Source organism: Diadema antillarum, unplaced genomic scaffold (assembly GCF_040938485.1).
Source record: "Diadema antillarum isolate AM-2024a unplaced genomic scaffold, OU_Dant_1.0 scf00000145, whole genome shotgun sequence".
Lineage (NCBI taxonomy): Eukaryota > Metazoa > Echinodermata > Echinoidea > Diadematoida > Diadematidae > Diadema > Diadema antillarum.
Genome location: NW_027271034.1, coordinates 1,560,004 through 1,573,083, shown reverse-complemented (window position 1 = coordinate 1,573,083; position 13,080 = coordinate 1,560,004). Strand labels below are relative to the sequence as shown.

The 13,080-nt window shown below is 37.5% G+C and overlaps 1 protein-coding gene across 3 annotated transcripts; it reads left to right on the top strand.

The window, feature by feature from the left end:
* The first annotated feature begins 1,232 nt into the window (after window positions 1-1,232).
* LOC139721564 (transcription factor YY2-like) lies at window positions 1,233-11,700 on the top strand. 3 transcript variants are annotated; one of them, XM_071632886.1, is made up of 5 exons: window positions 1,233-1,891; window positions 4,619-4,814; window positions 7,904-7,964; window positions 8,627-8,785; window positions 10,035-11,700. In XM_071632886.1, the coding sequence occupies exons 1-5, from the start codon at window positions 1,333-1,335 to the stop codon at window positions 10,242-10,244; spliced, it is 1,185 nt and encodes a 394-aa protein (XP_071488987.1). In that variant the 5' UTR covers window positions 1,233-1,332; the 3' UTR covers window positions 10,245-11,700. The 3 variants fall into 3 exon arrangements, with proteins under 3 accessions (XP_071488987.1, XP_071488986.1, XP_071488988.1); XM_071632885.1 differs by having other exon boundaries at window positions 4,619-4,823; XM_071632887.1 differs by lacking the exon at window positions 10,035-11,700 and having other exon boundaries at window positions 1,236-1,891; window positions 4,619-4,823; window positions 8,627-8,871.
* The last annotated feature ends 1,380 nt before the right edge of the window (window positions 11,701-13,080 follow it).

Below are 13,080 nucleotides of genomic sequence, written 5' to 3'. Positions count from 1 at the left end.
GCTCGGTCCACTTCCATTAGCTCACACACGCGGGATGACGTACACGAGGAACAAGAGATGACTGACACCAGATTACACCAGATACCGTGATTTAGAGGTTGAACTTGACCTGAATGTTTATTTTTCTAACTTTTTTTCCATAGGAGTAATTTGAAGTATTTCATCGAAAGTGTGCATCGGACCGTTGAATTTCAATTCTGAAAATGCTAAATGTCTCTCTTGTTTTGTTGTTGTTGTTGCTTGTCGATAATTGTGGTTATACTGCAGCAATTACTTTAATTTAGAAGCACGGTTAGTATATATATATATAATATATATATATATATATATATATATATATATATATACCTCTTTGTATCTTGGCTGCCGTCACAGCAGTGTCGCTCCGATGGCAGAGTGCATTCTCCCCCCCCCCCCCCCCCCAACGCGGACTGTCGGTAGGCTGGTGGAACAGATTGCACAACTCCAACTTAACCATATACATTCATTTCTAAATTGTCATCTTGCCAGGTATATTATATATATATATGTATATATATATATATATAATATATATAATATATATATATATATGTATGTATTCATATACACTAATGAAGTATAGATTTAAACCATTCCCCAGTGGAATGACCTCCCAGATGAAGCAAGGGAAGCTCCTACAATCCAAAAAATTTAAGGACCTACATGAAGATAATTTACCCTTTGCAGGTAAAACGAAACCCCATATTAGTGCTTCAAATAGTTCTAAAATGTAAGTTAGGGAAAGAAACAACGAATGTAAAAATTTGATCCATTATAATCGATGTTAAGTGCAGTTGTATTGCTAAATATACAAAATGTGAACAATAATTATAATAAAAATGTTTCCAGACTAAACCGTTTACAGTAGTAAATGAGAAAAGTAGTGATATCTCCTTTTATTTTAGGCTTTATTGCAAAAATATAGTTATATGATTAAAATAATGGTGGGATATTTTGTGATACAACTGACCTACACATGTGCATAAAAAGTGATATCTTGAACATTTTTGTAATCACTGCTCCCGACCTATGCATTGCCAATTGAATACTATAGTATACGGGATGGCCACAGTTTGTACATGAATGACATCAAGATCAAGACCATGATCACTTCGGCCTGCAATGTATTTCTTCCCGGTTACATAGAGTGGAGATCAAAAGCCAATCAATCTGAGAGATCATTAACTTGGTAATCACGTGACCTATAAACGAGAAACTGCGAGATTTTCATGCCCGCGTCACGGCCCCCTGCGAAGAGTGACGAAGTGGCTGCCGAGAAAACAGGGGAGCGAGCTACGGAAGTAATCCAAAATGGACGCCGACGAAGTTGATATCGAGCTACCATACATTTCTACCAAAATGGCGGATGATCCGGATATCATTGACACTGAAATTGAACTGCCTGTGCAGGAGGTGGAAATAGAGAGTATACCAATGGAACACATAGAAGCCATGCCAGAAACGAATATTGTCACAATACCGGTTGATGGAATTGGACAAGTGGAAACGGTTGAATGTGAGACGGTGGAAGCGATCGAATGCCAACCTATTTCTCTTCAACATTTATCAGATCGTGAAGAAATTGTCCTTCAGACTCGTGAAGAAATTGTTGGAGATGTTGATGACTTGGGATCTAGTTATATTATTGATTCAGATTCTGTACCAGTTCCTGTACCAACTTCAGATTTATCTGACGAAACTCTAGCCGGCCCAAGTCGACGGAAGAAAGGAAAGAAAAATTCACGAACGAGAGTCCTAGCAAGTGGAGAGCTGTCGTTCGACTCGGAAAAAAGCACTAGAAAATGGGAGCACAAGCAAGTTCAAATCAAAACTCTAGAGGGAGAATTTTCAGTGACAATGTGGGCTTCGGGTGAGTATTTTTACTCTGATCTACTTGAACTATTTCAACCCAAATACCGACACGAATGTAAGGTAGACCTTAATTTCTTGCAGCGAGGTGCTTCCACTCCTCTCGCGAGTCGGGTGTGCTGCTGCTGTGTTGCTCTGCTAACTGTGTGTGAACTATGCGGTATTGTCAAACCTTCGTACATGCACGATGGTGTGTTGCCGTACGAGTGATAAGGCAAGCGCACGAACTCGCAAGTCGCAGGACTTTTTGACCGTTCGAGAAATATGTAATGCATCTCCATGAAGTGTTGTGTGTGTTTCAGTGCTCATATCACATATCAACCATGACAGTGGTATTTCAACTTCGGTTTCGGAAATAATCCCATGTTATTTCGTTTGTTTTGGTGCAATTTCGGCCATCTTTTTCGCCATGTTTGGTGCATGGGCGCAGCCATATTTCAAAATGGCGATTTCAAAATGGCGATTTTTTAGACCGATATCGTAACGATGCTCTTCGTTATTTGTCTAGTTTGAGCATTTTATTATAGTTTTGAATATCTCTCGTGAAACGGAGATTGCGTTTAAAGAGTTTGGGATGTGATTAGTATTTGATTTTGTCGATTTTGAGGTGAAAATTGCTGATAATATTGAAGATTACATTTCATCTCGGATGCAAACTCTGCCATTGTTGAGTATGCCCTGTAGTGTTAGAAGTGGGCGCCTCCTGCGCCTGCCTGCATAACGTAGCATACAATGTATGCTACGATGCATTACTTACCGGTAGTAATTCAGTACCCGCGTACACTCACACACTGTACTCCTAACATTAGGCGTAGCACAGTACTAATATGATCCCGACGCGACGTCTTTGCACACAGCTAGCGTAGTGCTCTCCTATACACCAGCGACATGGCATGGGTCCGCGAGCTTTTCTCCTATACCATTAACAAGTACGTACCCAGCCCGCCCTGGGAGACCTTTTTTTTAGTTTGGGAAAATATTGATACTTTTGCATTGTATTGGAAGAATATTGCATGACTTCTATTCTGATCCATTTGGTGCATATTCAAAGTAAACTGTATACAAATGTATCTGGGGTTGTTTCATGAAAAATTTAAGATAATTTAAGACTAAAAATTATGGTACCATCCACTGCACTACCAGTAATGTAATAGTTATGCTGTGTATTTCTTCAGTATTGCTCAACTTTCTAATAAAAATTTAAAAAAAAAAGATTTTGGAGACATTTTCCATGTAGCCATTGCTAATTGATAATACAAATAAATGAAATAATGGAATTATTCTGTAAACGTTAATGATAGTTTGAAGTACGTGTAGGTGATGATTAGGCTAATGAAATTAAACAAGGAAACCAGTGGCATACCATAAATAATTTTTTGGACTTCATTCTCAAATTGAGCTCGACTTCGTGAAAACACCTCCAGTAAAGATAAATAATTTTGCTGACTGTACATTTAACAGTTTATACAACTGTACAACATTGTCATAATATTATAAAAGTGGAAATCGTCACGGTGTGGAAATTTTCACTCATTTGTGTGACCTGAAACAAGTGCAAAAAAAAAAGTGTGCTACCTTATCGTATTGCTTGAATATATGTAACAGTAGGGTATAAAATGTTTTGATTCTAGGGAATTAAAAATGCACTGAAGTCATCTTACCAGGACAAGCACAAATAAGAAATAAAAAAATTAGTCACACACTCTACAGCTGAAAATTTGAATACCTTTCTTACACACTACAGTATGTGTGGCATTGAAAAAAGAAATGTTACAATTAAAGGACAAGTTCACCTTTATAAACATAAGGATTGAGAGAATGTAGCAATATTAGTAGAACACATCATTGAAAGTTTGAGGAAAATCAGACAATCCGTTCAAAAGTGTATAAAAATTAAACTTGCGTACAACAGTATAAGGAAAATATAAAGAGAATTTCACAAAATTCCATCTTTTGAAAAAAGTACACATTCCCCTGACTCGTTACCGACAAATGTTATGGGCAATATTATTCCCCCTGCCTTTAGAAAGAGGCAAGTCAAGAGCTCTTTTATTATGCGAAAAAAGTGAAAATATGTTGAATTTTCTTTTACATTTTCTTTATACTGTTGTACGCATATGACTCACAAGCTGTAGTAGTCTCCTCATCCAGCGGTTCCAACACAAAAATTTTAAAAATTCATAACTTTTGCATCGATTGTCCAATTTTCCTCAAACTTTCACTGATGTGTTCTACTAATATTGTTGCATTCTCTCAATCCTTATGTTTATGAAGGTGAACTTGTCCTTTAAATTCTTATATGAAGAAGGATTAATAATTATCATGTTATAATTCTAGGTTGTTTCTTTCAATTTGTATTTTTTTGTTCATTTTGAATGTTTAATTTCAGTATCAACACAAGTTTTCTCACCTTCATCTACCACATGTACGGATTGTACACTGTTTACACAGTATCCTCGCATTCAAATGTATCAAATGTCCTTTTTCAGGGGAATCCCATCATAGCAAGGTTGTCAGATCCAGCTAATTTACATTGTTAGTTCCAGATTCTTGTTAAAGTCCTTAAAGTCCCAGTAGTCAAGAATGATAGAGGTCCCATTTCATTAAAACTATTTGAATATTTATATGTTTATAGAATATATTTAGAAAGGAAAATCAACCTTCCCTCAATAAACTGTTTTTATTACTTTTTTTCATACTACTTTCCCCCTTGTGATTCCTAATACAGAAGAGAAGAAGCAGCTGTCAGATGACCCCGTCACACCACCACAGCAAGTTATCGCCCCTCCAGCCACGGACAGATCACTGGGTTTTGAGTGCGAACCACCGGACTACTCGGAGTACCTGACAGGGAAGAAGCTCCCTCCTGGTGGGATCCCGGGAATTGATCTTAGTGATCCCAAACAGTTGGCCGAATTTGCAAGGTGTGCAAGGTGTGTGTAGTTTGTGAATGGTCTTGTCCCCACTAACCCATTCTATCCAACAATCATCTGTGAGGAGATGGGGACAAATTTTGGATGTAGGGTCTTCAATTACATAGTATACATTTGTAATTGCTTTGGTGCAAAAGAGATCACTCAATGATAAATTAGAAATGAAATTGGAGGAAGATACAACTGTCAAGAGGTAGACCAAAGAGATATCCACATGATACATAAAAGTGTTGTTGTTTCAGTAATCTTACAATCATAAATTGGGAAATTTACACCTTCATCATGGGTTGCTTAGTCTATATCTACAATGCAAAAATGATCTTTCCAGAAAATGATCTCAAGTTGTTAATAATATTCATCCCATTACACACATATCCAGAAGTATTCCACTTCAAGTATGAGGCACTTCTGTACAGGCACAATACATGTACAATGTACAATTGTACTTCTAATTTGTGCACCTTGTTGTAGGAAATGGATGGTGAACAGAGCAGACACATTTAACAGATCTCTTTTTTAAAAAATGAACATGTAGAATATAGTATACATGTCATCAATACATGGGTTATTTATAAATATAAAAACACATACTATATACAATTGTACGTGTACTAATACATGGATGTACATGTATCACACAATGAGCAGCATTTGTACTGATTTATCCGGTATACATCTTACTACAATTGTACAACTACAATATGTACTCTGTCCATCATACTTTCGTAATTCACATAGCATTTTCATGTAATTGTCTAGTGTGTGTTTGTGTGTGTCTTAATGTTGGTATTGTACACTACATATTTGTGAAGTTGTATGTCAACCCCATTAATCTGTGTTGTTTGTCTTCAGTGTCTCACAGTGTTTCTCCTCGAGGTGTTTTGTTCTGTACAAACAATGCAGTGTTTCCAGAGTGTAAAGATATTATGTGTAACTTCCGACATCCTGTATGGTTTTATGTTATACTTGTGTACATGTTTACATTGACCTTTTTTTTTTTTTTTGAAGTACATCAGGGTCCAATTTCATATGAAGTTGCTATGATAGCAACTCTTGCTGCAATGTCATGCGTCATGGTTTCGTGATAAGAATCCTGCTCTCTGATTGGCTGTTGCTACGGGAAGTTGCTATTCTATAATTTAGCAAGAGTTGCTGTCCTGACATCTTTTATGGAAAGGGACCCTAATTTTTACATGTGTTTGCAGATCTGTGTGTTTGTCTCTTGTGTGTATGCTGTTGTTTTTTTTTCATATTTATTTATTTATTTTGTTAATTGTGCTGATACATGGATACTACAGACCCACCAAGTGTTTCTGATTGTACAGGAAGAGAAGGCACCCTTGAAAAAACAAACAAACAAAAACAAGGCAGTAAAGACAGATGTCCTGAATTTAAAAAAAAAAAAAGGTAAAACTTCCCTAATGTGTCAATTATGATATGAACGACTGGTAGGTATATTCATGTAACACACAAGTACATTGTATCTCCGTAGTGGCTCTTTGGAACCTCTCAAATTGTCTTAATGTTGGCAGTCCTGTCTTTATCATTCATAAAAGTTCAAAGTTTTCCCTCCTTGAGACATTGCCATGGTCAGTGCTCTCAGTGCCAGTGTCTTCAAATATTTACATGTCCAAAAGGACATGTTTAAAGGACAAGTTCACCTTCATAAACATAAGGATTGAGAGAATGCAGCTATATTAGTAGAACGCATCAGTGAAAGTTTGAGGAAAATTGGACAATCAATGCAAAAGTTATGAATTTTTAAAATTTTTGTGTTGGAATCGCTGGATGAGGAGACTACTACAGCTTGTGAGTAATTATGCGTACAACAGTATAAAGAAAATGTAAAGAAAATTCAACATATTTTCACTTTTTTCGCATAATAAAAGAGCACTTGACTTGCCTCTTTCTAAAGGCAGGGGGAATAATATTACCCATAACATATGTCGGTAACGAGTCAAGGGAATGTGTACTTTTTACAAAAGATGAAATTTTGTGAAATTCTCTTTATATTTTCCTTATATTGTTGTACGCATGTGACATCTAAGTTATTCATACACTGCAGTAGTCTTCTCATCCAGCGGTTACTGCACAAAAACTTCAAAAATTCATAACTTTTGAACGGATTGTCCGATTTTCCTCAAACTTTCAATGATGTGTTCTACTAATATTGCTACATTCTCTCAATCCTTATGTTTATGAAGGTGAACTTGTCCTTTAATGTACAGTGTACTTGTGTGATTATGTCTATACATAAAAGTAACACACACACAGCTGTACATGTATATTCCTTTGGTAGTCTCTATTACTGCAGTTTTTGAATTCTGTGAAAAAAAATTGGGTTTTTTGTTTTTCCAAAATCATTATTTATCTTCTGCAATAGTAAATTATTATGATTATGAATCTGGCTGATAACCAGACTTGAGTTAGATGCTAGTTGATACACACACATACACCTGCACAAACACAAGCACACAAAATCCCTCTCTTTCTTTCCTCCCCAGTCTTTCTGTCAGACTATTTTTTCCCCATTATTTGTTTTTTCCTGTGTCATTCTCTTACCCAAAGTAGATTGTGTGCTGTGTATGTTTATTGTATCTGTTTGTGTGCATATTATACAACAGACAGCCCTTCTTAATGAGATCTGCTGTTAGTAAATGACTGAAACCAATGAAAACTTTCGAAGCGTACATGTACAAAGTGTACAATTTGTATGACATTACCAAGTAGACCAATCTTTGCTGGAGTTATGTGACAGCAGAAATGTAATGAAGCTATTTGTAGTCTGATTCCCTGAATGCTTACACTGTATGTTACGCAGAAAAGTGAGGTGTTCATTAAAAACTGTCTCTATTGACAGAGCCATTGTTCCAAACACTAATGTTTTTATGAGACAGCTATGTGCAGCTTTCAGATTTACAGCCCTGTCATTAGCTTCATGGAAAGGAAGTAAAATGCCTCTGCCCTTTGTTCACATTGTGGCTCAAGCTAGGTTTTCATCTTCTTCTTTTTTCTTTTTAAAAGAGTATGGTCGCATGCGCTATTTCTTTATCATCATTATTTTGTGTTTTGATTACTAGAATCAAGCCCAAAAAGCCAAAGGATGATGACGTACCTCGTACAATAGCATGTCCTCACAAGGTATGTATACAATGTCCAGTAGTACCATTTGTGTTGTGTTACTTTACACCTCTTTCACTTCCCAATTAGAGATACTGTAGACAGTCGTATTTATAATCATGTGCAAAGATTTATTGGGCAACCAATTGTAGTCAAAACCAAGGAGGAAAACATAGTTTCTGCTATATTTTCAAAATTTGCAAATCTTGATGAGTAGTCACATGAAAAAAAGGGCAAAATCATTTTAAATTTGTTACCCCATTCAAATTTCTGGAAGGATATGGAATTTTAATTGTTATTTAATGCGGAGCATTTGCTGTGTCGATTTCCATGTTTTTTTTGTTTTTTTTCAAAGTTACATGCAGTGTTGTATTGTGTGTGTGTGTGTGTTTGTTTGTTTGTTTGGTTTTTTTTTTGGGGGGGGGGGAGGGGGGTTTGGTTAGAAAAAGAAGCTGTAAAATAAGAATTAACTTAAAACTACAATGTAATGTAAAGGAGACGCTAGACTTCCGGTCTATCTTGGATGATTCTTGGAGATGGCATGGAGGAATGTACAAGCAGAATTTATCAGTCCAACTGATGACATTGATTTTGCTGATTATATTAGATCAGCGTATGGTTGGCATTGAAGTGGTATGCTTTACAAATATTTATGAATTGGTAACCGTTTGTTCATCACACAGGGCTGTACAAAAATGTTCCGTGATAACTCCGCCATGCGGAAGCACCTGCACACCCACGGACCCAGGGTACATGTCTGCGCTGAGTGTGGGAAGGCCTTCGTGGAGAGTTCCAAACTAAAGAGACACCAGTTGGTTCACACTGGCGAGAAACCTTTCCAGGTAATGATCGGCTCCACTGTTGCACAACTGTCAGCATTCATCCACTGAAATCAAGGAGACTCCAAAGAGCAATCTGGAAGACATTTGCTTAATGTATGCATTTAAATGGGCAAAACACTTTCAGAATCAGGAAGATTTTTATATTCTCTCATCTAGACATGAAGATATCTTGAAGTTCTCAGGAAGTCCCCTGCAGCAAAGGGGATACCTGGCAGCTGTGCTGTTATTAGCCCGCTGCCCGGGCAGTATTTTCCATTGCAATAACGCCCTCTGTAGCTCAATAACAGAAAGGGCAGCTTGTAATACCACCTATTTTTGGGAGAATATTTGCAAGTTCAGAGGTAACATTTCCCATTGGCTTTCTGAAGCGCCTGTCAGCAGTACCAAGCGTGACCTACTGCACGTAAAAGCATGAATCGCACATTTACGCGTAAGGCATATTTGGACCCTATGTGCGTGACTGACGGGCCAGTGGGCGGGGACAATGAACCTCATTAGAACCAGCGGCGGTGCCAAAGTTGTCTTGTCCTTTTTTTGTTAGCTTATGCGGATAGTGAACGCAAGAGGGTGACATAAAAGACCGATACAAACATGCAAAAAAGGACAAGAGCCTAGTCTATGCTGTTATGAGAAAAGCCCTTGGAACATAGTAGAAGAATCACCAGCTAATTCTACACAGATGATTGTGTTTACAGGGAATTGGTGCCAGTAACATGACAAAGGTGAGGACAGCCTAGTGCAAAGAAAAGAATAAAGCAGGACAGCACATGAAACAGAAAATGTAATGTGATGGCTTTTCAAATAATCCCCTGCAGTTTTCAGTGTTTTTTGTCAGTGATAATACTTGTGCAATGTTCTCTTTCTATTAAGATCCATGTTCGTAACGGTAGGCTACATTGCATTTTATATTTTAAGAAGTTTGTGAACTATGGGCAAGGAAGATCAAAATTTCATCGTGAAAATTGGGAATGTACACATAAATCTTCCCTGTGAACATATAGATTAGAGAAGAGTTGTTTCAAAAGGATTTACAGCTCTAGTCACATTGAAAAACATGTAATTAGCCAAAAAGGTCATTTGTCATGAAAATCAAAACCCTGATAGTGATACCTCTTGCTGGATGAGAGCTGCTCACAAACATCAATGAGTTATTTTGGGTGATGATGTCACACCTCTCATTGTTGATGTAATGTGTACCATTGTCATTTTACCTTTGATTGTGATATTATCTTTGCATTCAATTCTCTAGTGTACCTTTGAAGGATGTGGCAAGCGGTTCTCTCTGGACTTCAATCTACGCACCCATGTAAGAATCCACACCGGCGACCGGCCGTATGTCTGCCCCTTTGATGGCTGCAACAAGAAGTTTGCCCAGTCCACAAACCTCAAGTCACACATACTCACTCATGCCAAGGCCAAACAGCAGCAGCAAACCGTTGTCGTTACACTGCCACTCTGAGCCTCATCAACTTGACTGCATGCATTGCATGAAGATTATCAGTTTGTGAAGGATTTTGTTTTTTCTTTTGATTCATGAGAGCATTGCTCTGCATTTGGCTTCGTTTCTGATAATCAGTCTGCGTGACATCCACACTACAGTCATGTTTTCCATGTTGACGCACTGTCGGGACCAACACAAGCACAGCGATTACAAAAGTTCTGTGTCCATGGCAGTTATTTGCAGGACACACTTCCATGGTAGAATGTTTTTCAAAGTAGTCTTACACCTGTCAATATCATACCCAGTAACGAGATCGGCCAAGAGAAAATTTGCAAGTTGGCTAATGTCATATGTAGCTGCTAATAACGAAGCAAATCGCACCTTCTAAAGGGGTTGTGGATCTGCCACCAGCATTCACCTCCTTAATGTTTCCTTGACTGCACCTTCCCCATCTCCAATCCCAGTATCAATGTTTCCATTTTTGCACAAACAACCCCATTCTTGGCAGCTCTGGTTTTTGTAGAATGATAACTCAATATGAGGAGGAATGAAAGACAATAATGCTAGTCGACGTACAACTTTTAGCTGGAGGATACGGGATCCTAACAAACTCTGTATATATACTACACTGATGTGTGACATGAGCAGTACTTTCGCTTTTGTTTTTTGATTGTTTTTTTTTTTGGCTAGGAATGCAGGAGGAGTTGCAGTCTTGCGCTGTCTGTCCAGATATCGAGATTGTCATGGTTGTTTTTGTTTACGAGGTATCCGAAGAAATACCAAGTCAAATTTCATCTGAGCTGGCACTATTGACCAAGCAATATTTTGTAAGTGTTGAGAAGCATCATACAAAAGTCACCATCAATGTTAAGGATTCAGCTTTAAAACCCACTGTGGAGCAATATCTAGTATACAGTATTGTCGTGTAGCTTTGTTTATGGATAGTACAGCAGAGTGATCCATCAGTGTCATGTGCAGCAGAATATGAAAAAGGTGAGAAGTCAAAAGTCAAGATGAAAATCTTCATATTTACTCACAGCCAGTGTAGGCTTTTCAATAACCACCATTAACTGCAAAATTGCCTTTTCCCAATTCTTATGGGAGTTTGTTGAAAGTGAAGTACTTTCCTATCAAGCAGTATGCAATTAAGCCTGGGCAAAGCCGATATCCTCTTATTCAGTGTGTCTGATTTCATCGTGTATGGTATGATGAGGTACATGAAACAATATGACATTTAGCAAATCATAGAGTAGGAATCAAACATAAACATCAGCTTCTGCTACTCAGGAAAATTATATGCATCATGTGGTAGCTCTGTACACAAACTGAATAGTGCGCTAAAGGGAATTTCAAGAATAATATGGGATAATTCAGCAAGAGTTTTGCTGAGTTAAAAAATAGAAATGAAATAAAAAGAGTTTTGATTTGGGAAATTAGGGGCATGACAGGGACTGTATGCAGTCAATATTTAATGGCAGCAGATAAATGCTACAAGGCATGCAGAAGCATGGTAGCTGATATTTCAATATTGAATTTTCTTTGTTTTTATCTGTCACCACAAAGACACTAATGTTCTTTGTGTTAATGTAATGTGCCATAATTGACAAGAAGAATATCCACTTATTTGAAGAACTTTTATATTGCTCTTAGCTCTCTCTCTATTTCTTTTTCTTTCTTTTTAGCTGATCAGATTTTGGTAATGTCCCTTGCATTAATGTACATTGTGCAATATGGTTTGATCCTAGAGGCTGGTTGCATTTCTACGTGAGTACAACACACAGGCTATTAGGATACCCTTTACAGACACTAGTAATCTATTTATAGCATGCAGAGATGCAACCATATATCGTTGCTGGGGCGATAAGACCACGTATCTACAAAATGTCAAATGTTCAGGAGAGCCAAAGCACTGTGGTGAATGCGATAGCCTTTCCTTTGACATGCCGTGGTGGCTTCATTTTTGGAGTAAGACAGTTGGGATTTAGACAGAACATCAATTAACCCATTATTTGACCATTAATCCAAAAAACTCATTTTCACCAAAATTGCAGATACAAGGTCTTATCACCCCAGCGACGATATGCAGCTTCCGTCACTGAGGTTGTATGGAAGCAATTGAAATATGGCATACCGGTACTTACTCAGTGTAGGCATTCTGTTAAACTCTGGGAAATTGCATGTGTACATTTTTATCCAATATTGTTGTGAATCATCCATGACATCACAGATGAGCTCAAGTGGGTGCAAGGACCCCTGTTTAATGAGGAATTTATTGCCACATCGTTGATGTTGTTTTTTATTGGTTATGACTATCCCTCTGGATCTTCAATTGTTGGAGCATAATTTGCATCAACTTGCAAGTGCCTTGATGTATGAAGAAAAATAAAAATCATAGGCAGTCAATGGTCCCTAAATGGTCTTGCAGAGCAAGTGTCCAATGACAGAGAAAGAAATTGAATCAGCCCGGAGAATTATCACTTTTTTTTCTTTCTTTTTTTGTCATTCTTGATTTTGTGTCTGTCATTGGGGTAATTTAAACCTAGCAAATAATCCTTCGGAAAAGTCTGTTGGTGGTGAGATTTGTTAGCGGGTTTGCAGCTGGCCCAAAGATGATACTGTCATACTCAGACAAGGGCTATCCCAACTGACTTTTGTATCAGTAATTCGCTTAAGAAAAAAAAAAATTGTAGTCTCCTCTCCTTTGTCCTGTTACATTCTTGTATTCACTTTCCCTTTGGTGGTAATATATTATATTTGTCACATACTCAAAAGCGACATTTTTAAGTGATTTGATAGGCATAACATAATGGAGGTATAACATACTAGTAAAGCAATATCCACAATTTCCACCTCC